The sequence below is a fragment of the Carassius auratus genome, unplaced genomic scaffold (genome assembly GCF_003368295.1).
Source record: "Carassius auratus strain Wakin unplaced genomic scaffold, ASM336829v1 scaf_tig00216545, whole genome shotgun sequence".
In the NCBI taxonomy this organism is placed as follows: domain Eukaryota; kingdom Metazoa; phylum Chordata; class Actinopteri; order Cypriniformes; family Cyprinidae; genus Carassius; species Carassius auratus.
The window spans coordinates 915,896-933,759 of record NW_020528624.1 but is presented as its reverse complement, the minus strand read 5'-3'; the positions used below and the strand labels follow the sequence as shown (position 1 = coordinate 933,759).

At 42.2% G+C, this 17,864-nt stretch overlaps 1 protein-coding gene across 1 annotated transcript; it reads right to left on the bottom strand.

Moving 5' to 3' along the window:
- Nucleotides 1–9,609: 9,609 nt before the first annotated feature.
- Nucleotides 9,610–11,693, bottom strand: LOC113098389 (retinol-binding protein 2). Its single transcript, XM_026263434.1, has 4 exons — nt 11,508–11,693; nt 10,396–10,574; nt 10,072–10,173; nt 9,610–9,820 (listed from the first exon to the last, which is right to left on the bottom strand). Exons 1-4 carry the CDS (start codon nt 11,578–11,580, stop codon nt 9,767–9,769), a joined length of 408 nt encoding a protein of 135 aa, XP_026119219.1. The 5' UTR covers nt 11,581–11,693; the 3' UTR covers nt 9,610–9,766.
- Between the last annotated feature and the right edge of the window lie 6,171 nt (nt 11,694–17,864).

Genomic DNA, 17,864 nt, shown 5'->3' with positions numbered 1-17,864 from the left:
ATAGTCATGTAGTAGACTGGGTTTCTCATGGTTGGGGTTCTCATGTTGTTAAATGCTGTGATGTGATTGGTTCTTAAGGTCACGTGACTTAGTGAAAACGGGAAGCTCGGAAGTGAGCTGCTGAGCTGTGTGTGTTCTGATGCGGCTGTTCTCTGGCAGTTTTATTCAGTAAAGTACTGAGTTATTACAACCACCGTCTACAGTGTTTTAATCGGACCCCAAGATACTACATTGGCGACGAGGATGGCGCTAATAGGACGAGTGGAAGAGTTCAAGGAGTCGAGGGAGGATTTCGCTTCCTACCTGGAGAGATTTGAACTATGGCTACTGGCAAACGAAATAAAAACAGAAAAACAGGTCAGTGTATTCTTAGCGTGCATTGGACCAGAAACTTATGGACTGCTGAAGAACTTGGTAATACCGCAGAAGCCCGCCGAAATGACTTATAAAGAGTTGACGGACACATTGAAATCACATTATCAGCCGAAGCCTTTGGTCATAGCGGAGAGATTCCGTTTTCAAAAACGTGATCAAAAAGAAGGAGAGTCAGTGACGGAGTACATAGTGGCAATAAGACAATTGTCGAAGGATTGTGAATATGGGACTCACTTAGAGATCGCCTTGTGAGTGGACTGTCTGCTGAATCGATTCAAAGAAAATTACTGGCGGAAAGAGAGCTGACGTTTGCCCGTGCATGTGAGATAGCGTTGACAATGGAGATGGCGTCAAAGAATTCTCTTGAAATCTTGGGAAAAGTACAAGCTGCAGCTGTAAATCAAGTTTTTAAATCATATCCTGGAAGCAAAGGACAACGCCAGTTTAGACATGGAAATGAGAATCCAAAACTGAAAAATTATCAGGAAGGGGACAGCGAACAGAGATGCTACCGTTGTGGGGGAGGGGGACACTCACCTCAGGAATGCCGGTTTAAAAATGAGAAATGTCATGCGTGCTCCAAGACAGGGCATATTTCCAGAGCATGTCGGAATAGAAGACAGACTGCCAAGGCCCAGTACGTGGAAAGGGAGGATCACAATGTAGACAGTGAAGATGACTCGTTAGGGGTTTTTACAGTTTACATGGCATCCAGTGGGGATGGAGGCATTAAAGTTAATGTGAAAGTGTGTGAACAGGACATTAGTATGCAGTTGGATACTGGTGCGGCAGTGTCTCTTGCATCTGAAGTGTTGCACCAAAATAAGTTTCCACATTTACCCATTGAAAAGTCCAACATCAGATTAAAAGCGTACTCAGGAGAAATAATTCCCCTTCTTGGCTGTGTTCAGGCACCAGTACAGTACGGGGACCAGAAAGCTACATTGCCTCTCATCATAGTGAAAGGAAATAGGCCTGCTCTGTTTGGCCGAAATTGGTTGGAGAAGCTGAAGCTGGACTGGAGGAATATTTTCACAGTCGAAAAAGAAATGAAACACGCTGACCCGGACTTACAAGCAGTACTGCAGCGCCACTCTGTGGTGTTTTCGGAGAAGGTCAGTGCCATAGAGGAGTTCAGAGCAACAATAAGAATGCAGCCGGATGCGCAGCCAGTCTTTTGCAAAGCCCGGCCGGTGCCGTATTCATTGAAAGAGGCGGTGGAAAAAGAGCTGGATAGGTTAGAAAAAGAGGGAATAGTTTCCAAAGTGGATCGTAGCAAATGGGGGGCCCCGATCGTAGTGGTACCGAAGGCCGATAAATCCATCCGCATCTGTGGGGATTACAAGGTCACGATAAATAACCAGCTGGAAGTAGAGACTTATCCCCTTCCCAATACTGAGGATTTATTTGCGACTCTATCTAGCAGGAGGAAAGTGTTTCTCAAAGTTAGATCTTTCTCATGCTTACCAGCAGTTGAGATTGGACAAAGACTCTGAAGAGTATTTAACCATTAATACTCACAGAGGACTGTACCACTACCATCGTCTCAGCTATGGGATTGCCAGTGCACCGTCAATTTTTCAATCAGTGATGGACCAGATTCTACAAGGACAAGAAGGTGTGACTTGTTTTCTAGATGACATCTTGATCACAGCCGACACAAAAGCCTTGCACTTAAAAAGGCTGGATGCAGTGCTGAGCGCTCTTGCACGCTATGGTTTGAGAGCAAAGTTGGCCAAGTGCAGATTTCTACAGTCAAGTGTAGATCAGGAAGGCCTGCACCCCACGCAGCACAAAGTGGAGGCTATTGTAAATGCCCCAAAGCCCACAAATGTGTCTGAGTTGCGTGCTTATTTGGGGCTGTTGAACTATTATGGCCGTTTTCTGAGAAACTTGTCTAGTTTGCTACAGCCATTGCACACTCTGCTAAAAAAAGAGGAAAAATGGAGCTGGACACCTGCATGTGAGGAAGCCTTCAAGAAAGGTAAAGAGATGTTGCTGAGCAGCACGGTTCTGGTACATTATGACACAGAGAAGCCATTGAGATTGGCATGTGACGCATCCCCGTACGGGGTGGGGGCAGTCATTTCTCATGTGATGGACAATGGGGATGAGAGACCAGTTGCGTTCGCCTCGCGTACTCTTACGGAGGCTGAGCAAAAGTATGCGCAAATAGAAAAAGAGGCGCTGGCAATCATTTATGGAGTGAAGAAATTTCACAAGTATCTATATGGGCGCAAATTTACTCTCATCACTGATCACAAACCGTTGCTGGCTATTTTGGGGCCAAAATCAGCTGTGCCTACATTGCCAGCTTTGCGCATGCAGCGCTGGGCGTTGATTCTCATGGCTTACAGTTATGAGCTAGAATACAAAAAGTCATCGGACCACCTTAATGCTGACGCGATGTCCAGACTTCCCATGACCGGGTTGGACAACACAGCACAAGAATCCAACATTTTCTACTTCTCACACGTGGAAGAGTTGCCAGTAACAGCTCAGGACATAAAAGTAGGCACCAGTAGAGATCCGTTGCTGAGCAAGGTTTGGAGCTTCACCATGAATGGATGGCCTAACTACCTGAATGATGAAAGCCTGAAACCGTACTTTCTCAGGAGGCATGAGCTGTCAGCCGATCAAGGTTGTGTTTTGTGGGGTCTCAGAGTCATTGTTCCTCAAAGGCACCGGCTGCAGATTCTCAAAGATCTCCACCATGAACACCCCGGCATCTGTAAGATGAAGGCCCTAGCTCGCAGCTATGTATGGTGGCCAGGGTTGGATGGCGAGATTGAGAACTTGGTCCAAAACTGTGCTGTGTGTCAGGCCGTGCAGAATGTACCTGCAGTGGCACCGCTCCATCCCTGGCGGTGGCCTGCCAGAGTGTGGCAGAGAATCCATCTGGACTTCGCGGAGAAGGATAGACAGTACTACCTGGTGATAGTGGACAGTGATTCTAAATGGTTGGAGGTTTTCCACATGACCTCCACAACGTCAAGCCGAACAATAGAGGTGTTGCGCAACCTATTTGCTGCATATGGTCTTCCGGAAGAGGTCGTGTCGGATAATGGACCCCAGTTTGCCTCCGCAGAATTCAAACAGTTCCTGGACAAAAATGGGGTAAAACCAACTTTGGTACCACCATACCACCCATCATCGAATGGAGCAGCTAAGAGATTGGTGCAAATATTGAAGCGGGCTCTTGTGAAGCAGGTTCTAGACGCCAGTGGACAGCCCAGCATCTCGCTGCAGCACAGGCTGTCAAACTTTCTGCTCATGTATAGGGCTACACCGCACTCAGTCACAGGTCGCTCTCCAGCTGAGCTGTTTTTAAAGAGAGAGATTCGCACCCGGTTCAGTCTTTTGAGACCAGATCTGTCGAGCACTATGGAGCATCAGCAGGCAAAACAAAAGCTGTATCATGACAAAGAGAGACTGAAATTGAGAGAGTTTCAGGAAAACGACCAAGTTCGAGTGAAAAATTTCAGGGGAGGAGAAGAGAAATGGACTGCCGCGACTGTCATAAAGCGCTTAGGTCCTGTGACATACCGTGTCTGGGAAGGAAACAGACAGCGGTCAGTTCATGTGGACCACATGTTGGGAAGAAAAGGAGACCTCAAGGAACGGGAGTCATGTGCACTTGTTGAGGGCCGAGACTTTACTTCAGAGGCTTCACCAGAGCCTGACCCAGTATCGGCCTGTGGAGTGAAACTGCCTGACTCCGACTCGTCAGAGAAGGGTGTCTGCCTGGGTCCAGCATTGTCAGGCAATGTGACGTCTACTCCGGGCAGCCATAGCAGTACCGCTGCTGTATTTTCCGGAATGGAGTCAAGAAGAAATCCAGAGAGACTCAGGAATGCTCCCAAGAGACTGGACTTGTAAGATGTAAAAAAAAAAAAAAACATTTGTAGTACTGTTCCTGGTTCAAGAAGATCTAGTGAGTTAAGGTTGTTTATATTTTGGTAACTGGGTTTAATATTAAGGGGGAGGAATGTAGTAGACTGGGTTTCTCATGGTTGGGGTTCTCATGTTGTTAAATGCTGTGATGTGATTGGTTCTTAAGGTCACGTGACTTAGTGAAAACGGGAAGCTCGGAAGTGAGCTGCTGAGCTGTGTGTGTTCTGATGCGGCTGTTCTCTGGCAGTTTTATTCAGTAAAGTACTGAGTTATTACAACCACCGTCTTCAGTGTTTTACTCGGACCCCAAGATACTACAAGTCATATAGATCATAACACAGTCACGGAGGTAAGAAGTGGATCATCCTTCATCTGAAATGTTTGTCTTTTCTTCTTGAAATACGAATGGCAAATGTTGGATCACAAGAATTAGGAACTACAGTTTCCACAAATCTCTTCACTCATGTTTATTCAATTATATCATGATCTCTATTACATATTTCTGTGAGTATGCCTCTCTGCAATCCCTCCTCCCTTCTCTTCTTCTTTCTCGCTCCCTCTCTCTACTCTGTCTTACCTCTCTCTATCTCAGTGTATACACACATGTATATTTTCTCATGAGTTCAGATGTCCAGACCAGGATGGAGGCTATAGGGCCGAAGGTTATTGAGTCTGTCCTTCTGCTCAGAGTTGAAGTATCCTTGGCCAAATGTGCTCCTAATATGTCCAGAACTTCCTGGCTATACTTGTCACGGTTGGCAAACCATGATCTCTGGGTTTTGCACTTTGTGGGTGAAGTCAGTGTGTTACGCGTCAGCACTGATTAGTTTGTGGGCGTCTCCGTTAATTGTTATCAGCAACAGCTGTCACTCATTACTCATCCCTCTATAATGGCTTGTCTAACGTTTTGTGTTCGTGAGAGCGTTGTTTTCTGTTTGTAAACCGTGTCTTGCTTTCTTGTGTGTTTCTGCATTGGATGTCCGTGTCTTCACAACCACCATCAAGCAACACAACTTACCTTCGGCTCGCTTCCCCACAGTTCCTGTGCCACCCTCTCCTGCTGCCTACTCACCTCTGCCTTCCGGATTCATCACTCCTCTCCACCATCTTGGACAGTACCTTCCTCCCAGCGTTATTTGTGTTCCAGTTTTTATAGTCTTCATATTCTCATTAAACATTGTTAAACTTGCACTTGCTTCCAGCTCCTCCTTCACCCAGTCGTCACAGAACGCTCTCACCCACCATGGAAGCAGCGAGCACCACTTCACTATCGGAATTTATTAATCACAGTGTCAACCGCATGGATCAGCAGCAGGAGAGCATCGTAAACACCGGCCGCGTGATCCAAGCGCTGGTGACACAGGTGTCCGAGCTCACCCAGCAGATTCACCAACTCACCTCTCCCACTGCGCCCACCACTTCCGGCCAGAGCTGCGACTTCCAGCGCCAGAGAGTTATTCCGGTGAGCCAAACTTTTGCAAGACTTTCCTTAGCAAATTTCCATGCACTTTGCATTACAGCCCCGCACCTTCGCGACAGAGGAGTCCAAGGTTGCGTTTGTGCTTACTTTATTGTCTGGCAGAGCCGCCTTATGGGGGACGGCGGTGTGGGAAAATCAACATCCGTGTTGTGCCTCATTCCACGCCCTCTCCGATGAGATGAAACTGGTCTTCGATCGAGCCGCGGCCGGCAGGGAAGCCAGCCACCAGCTCTCAGACCTAAGACAAGGAAAATCATCTGTAGCGGACTATTCCATCCAGTTCTGCACCCTGGCGGCAGAGTGCCAGTGGAACGAGGCGGCGCAGTGGGATTGATTCCTACATGGGCTACCTGTCCCGGAGGGAGAGAGAGCGGCGAAGGTCCCAAGGACTGTGTTTATATTGCAGTGGCTCAGAGCATTCCATCTATTCCTCCCCAGTAAAAGAGCCAGCCCGGTAATAAATTTGAGGCTACTATCGGGTGGGATCTCCGCCGGGAAGTCCTCAACAACATCATCGACTCTCCTTCCAGTGAAACTGCGGTGGGAGAATCACACTCACGACTGTCACGCCCTTCTGGACTCTGGAGCCGAAGGTAATTTCATTGACTCTCTCATTGCATGTCACTTGAACATTCCTGTCCTTCCTGTGTCTCATCCCATCCATGTCACCACACTCAATGGCCAGGAACTGCCACACGTCACCCACTACATTGAACCCATCACTCTCCTCACCTCAAGAAACCAGACCGAAGCCATATCCTTTTACCGCATGGACTCCCCTGTAGCTCTCATTGTTTTATGTCACCCCTGGTTAATAAAACATAATCCACGAGTGGAATGGGGTTTCAACACTGTCACATTGTGGAGTGAAAGTTGTCATGAGTCTTGTCTGGTTTCTGCTTGTCCTGTTGTGCCTGTTTCTGTCTTTCAGAGAGAGAACATGGTGTTATCAAAAGTGCCCGCAGAGTACTTAGACCTGAAGGAGGTGTTCAGTAAGTCCCGTGCTGCTTCTCTTCCTCCGCATCGTCCCTTTGACTGTGCGATAGATTTAGTGCCAGGTATGTCTCCGCCTAAAGGCAAACTTTACTCTCGTTCTATTCCGGAGAGGGAGGCCATGGAGAAATACATTTCTGATTCCTTGGCATCGAGGTTCATCCGTCCTTCCTCTTCTCCAGCGGGGGCGGGATTCTTTTTTGTGGGTAAGAAGGATGGTTCTCTGAGACCTTGTATTGACTACCGAGAGCTGAACAACATCACAATAAAAAACACCTATCCTTTGCCGTTGATGTCTTCAGCTTTCAAGAGGTTACAGGGAGCATCCGTATTCACAAAATTGGATTTAAGAAACGCTTCTCATTTGGTCCGCATCAGGAAGGTGGATGAATGGAAAACTGCCTTTAATACCCTTAGAGGGCACTTTGAATACTTGGTGATGCCGTTCGGGCTCTCCAACTCGCCAGGGGTTTTCCAAGCATTCATTAATGACGTGTCAAGAGATATGGTAGATCAGTTTATATATGTTTACCTGGATGACATACTGATTCTTTCTTCATCTCTCCAGGAACACGTTCAACACGTCAGACGAGTGCTCCAGAGATTGCTTGAGAATGGGCTTTTTGTCAAGGCGGAGAAATGCGTATTCCATGCACAGTCTGTCCCCTTCCTAGGGTATATCGTCTCGTCCAAGGGAATACGCATGGATCCTGACAAAGTTAAGGCTGTGATAGATTGGCTATCTCCAGATTCCCGTAAGGCCCTACAGCGGTTTCTGGGGTTAGCCAATTTCTATCGACGTTTCATTTGCAATTTCAGCCAACTATCCTTACCTCTGACGGCCTTGACCTCCCCCAGTACTCCGTTCAGGTGGTCGGATGCAGCCAAAACTGCATTTACCAACATAAAGAGCGCTTTTTTTCGGCTCCCATCCTTGTAGCCCCTGATCCATCATGGCAGTTCGTGGTGGAGGTCCACGCATCAGAGGTGGGGGTAGGAGCAGTTCTTTCCCAACATGCTGCCTCGGACGATAAGATGCATCCCTGCGCGTTTTTCTCCCATCGTTTATCTCCTGTTGAACGCAATTATGACATTGGTAACAGAGAATTGTTGGCCGTCAAATTAGCTTTAGAGGAGTGGCGTAACAGGTTGGAAGGTTCAGGTGTACCTTTTATTGTTTGGACCAATCATAAGAATTTAGAGTATATTAGAACTGCCAAAAGACTCAATTCCAGGCAGGCTCGGTGGGCACTTTTTTTCGGTCATTTTGATTTTACTTTATCGTACTGCCCGGATTCCAAAAATGTAAAACCCCGATTCTTTGTCACGTCTTTTCGATCCCTCCGCCCGCCCAGTGTCTCCCGAGGGTATTTTACCTGAGAAATTAGTCATCTCAGCACTCGTATGGGAGGTCGAGTCGAAGGTCAAGACAGCCTTAGAAGGGGTAACGCCTCCGCCCGGTTGCCCACTGAATCGTTTATTTGTGCCGGAGGAGTTACTGTTCGAAGTCATTCAGTGGGTTCACTGCTCTAAAGTTGCTTGTAATCCAGGGATAAGCCGAACCAAGAAGTTAGTTAAACAATGATTCTGGTGGCCACTTATGGCTCGTGACATCCACATTTTTGTTTTGGCTTGCTCAGTTTGCGCCAGTGGTAAGTCATCTAACCGGCTTCCCGCTGGGCTCCTTCAACCGCTGTCTGTCCCTTAGAGAGCCTGGTCTCACATCGCTCTAGATTTTGTTACGCCACGGGCCTTTCTCCGTTCCAGTGCAGTTTAGGTTACCAGCCACCAGTTTTTCCTAGTCTGGAATCTGAAGTTGTGGTCCCCTCCACTCACGTATTTGTCCAGAGGTGCCACTGCACCTGGACCAGAGCCCATGAGACTCTGCTCCGGATGAGGAAGCGCACTAAGGCCAAGGCCGATCGCCACCAGTCAAAGCCTCCCGTTTACATCGTGGGTCAAAAAGTGTGGCTTTCTACTAACAATATTCCTCTCTGTTCCGTCTCTAACAAATTAGCTCCCAAATTCATTGGCCCATTTACTATCACCAAAATCATTAGTCTGGAGACAGTCCGACTGGTTTGTAATCAGTGAAGATTGTGGTATCTAGAGAGATCTGTTAGTTTTTAATGTTCTGTTGCTGCTAGTCATGTGACGTTTTTATTATTTGTGTTCATTTATTTACTTTTAAAGTGAAGGTGTCAGATCGTAATAATATAGGAAATATCTGTAAATTGACAGTTTATACAACTGTTTCCAACATTGATAATAAAACAGTAGAATGATTTCTGAAGGATTTCTGAAGGATCCTGTGACACTGAAGACTGATGAATAAAAAAAAAAAAAAAAAAAATATATATATATATATATATATATATATATATATGTGTGTGTGTGTGTGTGTGTGTGTGTGTGTGTGTGTGTGTGTGTGTGTGTGTGTGTGTGTTTAAAGTACATAGAAAACAATAGAAAACCATTATTTTAAATGGTAATAATATTTTACAATATTACTGTTTTCTGTATTTTTGTTCAAATAAATGCAGCCATGAGGAGCAGAAGAGACTACTGTAAAACACATTATAGATCTTACTTATCCCAAACTGCTGAACAGCATTATATATTCATGACTTTAATGTTATTGAGCAAGGCATAAACAATATATTTCCTTAATTTGACTTTTTTCAGGTGACACATCATCAATATAAGGCATTTGCTGTAGGGGCTATATCAAACAATATGAATCATAAATCCTATCCAACGATATGAATCATATGAACTTTGATATACTGGTCTCAATAAAACACACCTTTCTTTAGATTGCATTATATACCTTTTGATAGGAGTTATTATTAATTATTAATTAACACTGAGATGATCAGAAACCTTTATTTGCTGTAATGAAAGTCTCAAACATGGAGCACCAAACGAGTGTAGTTGGTTGAAGCTGTCCATTAAAATCGATTTAATAAATATACACAGCATAACACCAAACCCAGGTGGGAATATCCAGTTATTTATGGAGTATTAGTTTTTCTTCTTGAACACTTGATGGCAGAGTTTGTCCTGACAGTAGATGTCCTGAAAAGAGAGGGGGATTAGCATGATAACAATGCACTAAAATATTATATTCATTCATATACACTTAACAAAAAGTTCCATAGTATTATCATTATATGGGTATATGACCCTGGGCTGTCACGTTTGCAAATAGAATGGTACATTTATATAATAATAATAATAATAATAATAATAATAATAATAATAATAATAATAATACGATTCAGTGGTCATTTATTGACTTGTACAGGTGTCCAGAGGATGTTCTTTACCAAGTGAAGCAGGTCTCCTTCAATCCATTGCCTCCAGCCACGGTTTTCCTTTTCTCCCTTTTGCACACACACCAGTTTATCACCCTCCCATTTCACCAGGGTCTGGAAACAAATATTTCATGTCATACGGGACACCCCCATCCACCTTCATGACATTCAGAACCAATCATTATTCTACTTCAATTTGAACATGGTATTACCTTCACTGCGTACTACTATAGAATATTCTTCTTATTTGCAGATGAAGTCAGAACAAGAAGGGAAAACTACAACACAGGGGTCATGTGACCCTGGTTTGGACTTTGTTGCATATTGGACGCCTACCTTAACAACTCTGTTGTCCAGGGCTTTAGTGTGCTCCTCGAACTCCTCCCCGATGGTGAAATTGACCTCATAGTTTCTGAAGGTGCTGAGTGTTTTGGTCTCAAACTTGTCTCCGTTCTGCACGATGACCTTAGTCTGCTTGAGATGCACCGCGATCTTCCGGGTGGCAAAGTCGATGTCTGAAGGGGAGGAAGAGAATGATCTAGTAAAGTCTCAAAAAGAGAAGATCAGCACGATCCAAGTAGGGATGTGTGAGAGTGTCAGAAGGAGGCTTTGAAATCACTGGGGACGCTGTAGAAACAGGGCCATAGTTCATCCTGTGATGCAAGGGACTGGCAGAAATATTCATACGCTGGGACAAAGGTTGCTCATCTCCCACCTTTATCAAAGCGACTGATAAGATACAGTACTATGACCTTTGACCCAGAAACAAGCAACCCATTTATTGATTCATTTCTGGCATTAATTAATTAACAATGATATTTATTTAGTTGTTTATCTCAAGTTGTCTAAAAATGCTACAAAAGTCTGGTCAGCATTTGTATTACTATTAAGCACAATTTTATTACTATTATAATTGTATTACTATTTTATTACTATTAAGAACATTCAATAAAATCTGTAGCAAGATGCATATTCTAAATGTATGCAACCCCAGTGTATGCACGATGCATGAGACATCTTACACCACTACTGTGCACTATATCCTCTTTTTCAACCTGATATTTGCAACAACTGCATTTTCATTTTCAAGTTGATGGTTTTTATATTTTATGTCAAGTAATGCATTTTTTGTTTGTTATTTTTAGTTGTAGTTAATGATAATAACCCATATAAAGTCTTAATTATGAAGTGAGAATATGCATTCAAATCTGTTGCAAAATGAAAAAAAGTGACATGCGACGTGAAATGTCTACCTCTTTTATTTTGCATTACATGGTCTTCTTTAACCTTTGATTTTGCAACACTTGCACATTCATTTATGAATACTTGGCTATGGTGAACTCTAAGAACAAGATAAGCTATGTGTAGATATAAGAGCCTGATCTGCATCTGTGGTGTACAAATGTTCCTGTCAGTAACTTTAGGATTCAGTAAAATAAATCACATACCCAGAGCCTTCATGACATCCTCAAAGTTGTCATTGCTGACCATCTCCCACGTTCCATTGAAATCAGCCGGCATCGTGAAGCTGGAGGTCGTGTGTGTGTGTGAGTGTGTGTGTGTGAGAGAGAAGAGTAGAATGAGGTGAGCCACGGCCTTTATATTTCGGTGTGAGCGATCAAATGAACCGTAGGAACAGAGTTCTTTTGATAAGTCCTTTATCTTCACTGAAGAAGGGGTGGGCTTTATTAAGGGGATGTACTCGTGTCAACATTTAATATGGTCTGAGAGAAAGATGTGTGTAGAAGTTGTGTAGATTGTGCAGTTGTCATGAAATTTTAAAGCTGTGATAGCAGTATCCCACACGTTGTCATGTTATACTTCCTCATAACTATATTAATCAGCAGCTTTCAAATCATCTTGTGGAATTATTGTGCAGTGGAATTCTTTAGAACTATTCTCAACATTCTGTGGAACATTCTCTAATGTAAAGTCCAATACAAACTTGTGGAGTTCAACAGCTGGTATTACACCAAAAGGGGAACAAACCAAATACAAAATTATTTACTTCTTACTCAAATCACTATATGTTGGTAGTTTAATTTACTATTTAAATATTTGAATAAAAGTACAAAATATAAGCATTTTCACTTCACCGCTGGTCTCAGACTTTTGGACCCATCTGTATATACAAAGTCTTACTTTATGTTTGAGATGAAATTTAAGAATTTTCTTTTTTTTTCAATTTGAAGGAAGTGTCTCATGCTCGCAAAGGCTGCATTATTTTTTACATAAAAAGAAAAAGTACCAATTAAATTACAATAAAACCAAATTAAAATACTGTTCTCTGATTTTAAAATAGATTTTATTCCTGTGATCCAAAGCTGTATTTTCAGCATCATTACTCCAGTCTTCAGTGTCACACGATAATTCAGAAATCATTCTAATATGGTGATACGCTGCTCAAGAAACATTTATGATTATTATCAATGTTGGAAACAAGAACAATCAGAACAATCTTTATGCATATCCTTCCCAAAGGAAAGGTCAAAAGAACAACATTTATTTGAAATGTACAGTTTTTTTTTTTTTTTTGTAACAATATGTCTTTAATGTCACTTTTGATTAATTTTATGCATCCTTTCTGATTAAAGGTATTAATTTATTTGAAAAAAAAAATCTTAAATCTTACTTTTGCATTATAGTGTATAAGTTAATAAAAATGTTGTTGCCCATGTGCAATAAAATAGCAAAGTACTACAGTGACGTGACAGGAGTGAGGAAAGTAACACTGTTTCACTTGCATTTGTGGATTTGTCATTGCCACTGTAACACTGGTGAAAGTATAGGGCCCATGATAAGTTAGCTCAGAGCAGATAAGTGTCTTTATGCTGCATTTGTTCTCTGTCACCATGAGCCAAATCACACTTATTATCAGCTCAGCACATAGATAGGCCAGTAAAACGCTGTCTTTGATTATGAAGTATCAGCGGTCATGACATTAATGCAATTACTTTTCCGATTTTAGCAGTGTATTCATACAGTGGGTATAGAAAAGAATCACCATTTTTTTAAGCCTTGGTAGTGCAACTGAAGCAAACAATCAACTATGGGTGGCAAGGCACTGTCAAAACATCTCCAGGATAAAGTTGTGTACGGGCACATGTCAGGAGATGGATACAAAGTCATTCAAGGGCGTAGAAGCACAGTGAAGTCTATTATATTGAAGTGAAAAGTATTTGGTATAACACAGGCCCAACTTGTCAGAGAGGCTACCAAGAGGCCTACAGCAACTCTGAAGGAGTTACAGGAATTTGTGGCAAAGAGTGGACATTGTGTGCATGTGACAACAATATCACAAATTCTCCACAAATCTGGCTTTGCCAAAACACACCTTGAAGATTCTGAGGCAGATTTAACTAAAATTTAAAAAACGATATGTCTGGAGGAAGTCCAATACGGTCACACAATATGAAATGACTCGAAGACATGCAGTCCACAAACAGTCATCATCAAACTGAACTGAAGAGCGGGCAAATATTGCAAAGTCTAGATGTTCAAAGTTAGTAGAATGGACATTTTACGGCATTGAAACCTACTCAGAAAAACAAAGAAATAATGAACACTCATAAATTGATAATTTTAGACTGAATGATAAATCATAACAAGTGCATCAAATTTCTTTTATCAATAATAATATAAGTGTACAAGAGCAAAAAACTGAGATGAGAAGAGAGGTGACTGTACGCATATACTCAAGATCATGTAGGCTAAAGTTCAGTTTGCAGTCTGTGACATGTACTGTTGTGCAATTCTTCCCGAAAATAATATTACTGTGTAAATAATGACAACAATCATGCAGTGTCACCGATTATGACATTAGTGTTTTACATATACCGCATTGCTTACAGTGTTAACAGAGCAACAGACTGTCAAATTTTGACAAATCAGACCAAATAATGTACTGTATGTTGAACCATGATAAACATCCATGCAATATCATGCTTAAATTACACAATGGCGAAGTAAGTAAATTCATTTGGGTAGAGAAAACAAAAAACATAAACAAATATACATAAGACTTATAAATTCTTTAGTTGTTTTTATTCATAAATGCTTAGTTTTATAAAGTTGTGAATTTGAATGTATACACATTCTCAAAGAAAACATTTTGTAAAGATTATTTTGGGTTTAAATGTTGATTTTGAAATGTCAGTTGGGTATAAAGTGAAAGCCTTGACATTTGCCAAGTATGGTAACACATACTCATATTTGGTGCTCTGCATTTAACCCATCCAAGTGCACACACACACACACACATACACAGCAATGAGTAGGGAACACACAAACACACTGAGACTTGAACCTACAACCTTCAGGTTATAAGTCCAACTCTCTAACCATTAGGCCACATTACTAAGTCATAAATCACACGTGTGCAATTCACAAGTCAGTCTGAAGTCTTAAGCAACTCACTGTCATCATACCAATGTTTGATGATTTAACTGAATTTATAAAGCATATTAAAATAAGTAAAATATTACTTCAGTGGTTACTTACTATGAGAGTTTTATTTGCAACAACAAATATGCATTTCTAATTAAAAAGTTTCCATATACAGCTGTGTCCTTAATACAATAAAAATATAAAAATGTAAACTACACAGCCTGAACTGAAATTAGTCCAACATAAAAGCATGAGAAGTATATACAGTAAGTACAGATGTTTCAATATGCCTCAAACATTCCAGAAGACAGTGAAAAAGTATTAAACAATTCAAGTATAATGGTTTCTATGGCACCAAGAGGCATCACCTTTATGATACATCCTTAAGATAGATCCTTCCTTTTTAACAAATGGTTTACGACAACAAGAAAAAATATTAATAACTGAATCACACAAACTGTGCACCTGTTTATAATGTACATTAATAATCTGTGTGTTCATGGTTGTGCTTGCACGTTTGAGTTTTTGTTTTGTTTTGTTTGTGTATGCATGGTTGGGTTCGCAACTCTGTATTATTTTTTTTCTTTGTGTGTGTGTGTATGTGTATATAATATATTTATGTTTATCCCCATAATTTTCATTCAAAGTCTAACACTGAAGACTAGTTAGAAAAAGTGCTAATGCAAAAACTAGACTCATGACATTTTCTTATAAACAGTCAAGTCAAGTCACCTTTATTTATATAGCGCTTTAAACAAAATACATTGCGTCAAAGCAACTGAACAACATTCATTAGGAAAACAGTGTCAATAATGCAAAATGATAGTTAAAGGCAGTTCATCATTGAATTCAGTAATGTCATCTCTGTTCAGTTAAATAGTGTCTGTGCATTTATTTGCAATCAAGTCAATGATATCGCTGTAGATGAAGTGAGCCCAACTAAGCAAGCCAGAGGCGACAGCGGCAAGGAACTGAAACTCCATCGGTGACAGAATGGAGAAAAAAAAACTTGGGAGAAACCAGACTCAGTTGGGGGGCCAGTTCTCCTCTGACCAGACGAAACCAGTAGTTCAATTCCAGGCTGCAGCAAAGTCAGATTGTGCAGAAGAATCATCTGTTTCCTGTGGTCTTGTCCTGGTGCTCCTCTGAGACAAGGTGTTTACATGGGGCTCCAGTTGTCCTGGTCTCCGCTGTCTTTCAGGGATGTAGAGGTCCTTTCTAGGTGCTGATCCACCATCTGGTCTGGATACGTACTGGATCCGGGTGACTGCAGTGATCCTCTGATCTGGATACAGACTGGATCTGGTGGCTACAGTGTCCTCGGATTAAAGGAACACTCCACCGTTTTTTGAAATAGGGCTTATTCACATTATTTCCTACATTTAGATAGGTGGGCAAATGCATTTTTGTGTCAGTGCATGCATTGTTTTAGTTTGACTGGGTCGGCGTTAGCTTAGCTTAGCACAATGAATGGAATCCTTTGTTGCCAGCTAGCATGGCCTGAGTAAAAGTGATCAAAAAAATAAAAAAAACCCCACCTAATTACTTCTTGTGGCCTGCGTATTCACAGCGAGTACAAATAGCGATCCAGATTAACACTAGGCAATTTCCTAGGCAGATATTGACTTGGGACTATATTATGGGGAAGCACAGGCGAAGCACTGCTGCTTAGGCGAAGCACTGCTACTTCGGCGCAGAGATATCACACAACACATAAAATCCCACGACTTCCGTCAACATACCGGCGTGAATAGTAGCTGCCTGGCTATTTTCCTTACAATACACGAATGGCGATGAACAGGGCTGATTTTGAGAGAGACAAAGAGGGTGACTTCTCAGACAGTCAAGAACCAGAACCATACCTATTTGAACCAGAGTTTACAGAAGACGAGCTGCGTGCTTTGGAAATAGAACGACAGGACGAGGAGGTTGAGATCGCTCAACAGCCTGAGGACGTGAGGATGAGAGCCAACATGAACTGGTGGTGTGAATGTGGGGGAATATGCCAATCTATGCCGACGGAAATAGAGTGTCTGTGGTGTAGAGAGTGGGACATGTTTTTGCCATAGATGACCAGGCTCAACACGTCAGATCAAGATGAGCGTGCCCGAAGTTGTGTCACATCTACAGAGGATTTCACGGCGCTGATCCATTCTGCAGTACTCTATTTTTTTTCCGGTGTGACAAAGTGAACTGGAAAAAACGCCCCACGCCGAATGGACCAAATGGACAGCTGTCCACAGAGTAAGTGATTATTTTAATCATGACGCATGTATAGATCGACCCATATTATACCTGTATTCACATAGAGTTGATGTTTTCATGTGTTGCGTGATATCTCTGCGCCGAAGTAGCAGTGCTTCGCCTGTGCTTCCCCATAATATAGTCCCAAATCAATATCTGCCTATGAAATCGCCTAGTGTTAATCTTGATCGCTATTTGTACTCGTTGTGAATATGCAGGCCACAAGAAGTAATTAGGTGGTTTTTTTTATTTTTTTGATCACTTTTACTCAGGCCATGCTAGCTGGCAACAAAGGATTCCATTCATTGTGCTAAGCTAAGCTAACGCCGACCCAGTCAAACTAAAACAATGCATGCACTGACACAAAAATGCATTTGCCCACCTATCTAAATGCAGGAAATAATGTGAATAAGCCCTATTTCAAAAAACGGTGGAGTGTTCCTTTAAGAGAAAAACAGACTAATATTAGCGTAGATGCCATTCTTCCAGGGGGCAAGGAACTCGACCGGAAGTTGAAGTCGGGTGGGGGCTGCCATCTTTTAGCAGAACTTCACTTGCGTTAGCATCCCATTGACTCCCATTCATTTTGGCGTCACTTTGACAGCGAATAACTTTACATCTGAGGCGTTTAAAGACTCCGTTTGTCCATTATTTATTTCTAAAGATACACGACAATGTATAAAGGGCTCCATTACCTTCTATGTTACATTATGGCCCCGTATAAACAGTTTTTGTAATAAATAGGCTAACGATTGCGTCATAACCACTTGACTCTCTGTCGCATTACCGTACAGACAGGAGGAGAAGCTCGCAGGCAATTAACTTAATATGGCGTACTGGCGTTACATTTTAAAATACTATACAAAATAATTAATCAGAATACTTACTCCTGCTCACTCACGCCAAAGAACTCCCCACTCAAGCTCGCCGTCTCTGCAAGATTAACGATGGCAGTTTGCACGCACAGCCACTTAGAAGATTTACATCTGTCAGACAGGTTGCTGACGTCGTCAAGCTTCGTTTGAGTCTGCGCGTCAGAAACGGAAGTGCTAAAAAACGCTAAAAATGGGCTTCACTTGTCTCAATTGAGTTCCAATGGGGTCGCTGTGTCCATTTCTTTTACTGTCTATGCATTCTTCTAATGATGTAGCAAGTACATAGGGTGTTATGTGAAG

Excerpts from the sequence above, each read along its gene's own strand:
- LOC113098389 (XM_026263434.1), bottom strand. The coding sequence starts at position 11,580 with ATGCCGGCTGATTTCAATGGAACGTGGGAGATGGTCAGCAATGACAAC. Across the intron at positions 10,575-11,507 it reads GGATGTCATGAAGGCTCTGG|ACATCGACTTTGCCACCCGG; the intron begins GTATGTGATTTA and ends CCTCCCCTTCAG. Across the intron at positions 9,821-10,071 it reads AAGGAGACCTGCTTCACTTG|GACATCTACTGTCAGGACAA; the intron begins GTAAAGAACATC and ends CTCTCTTTTCAG.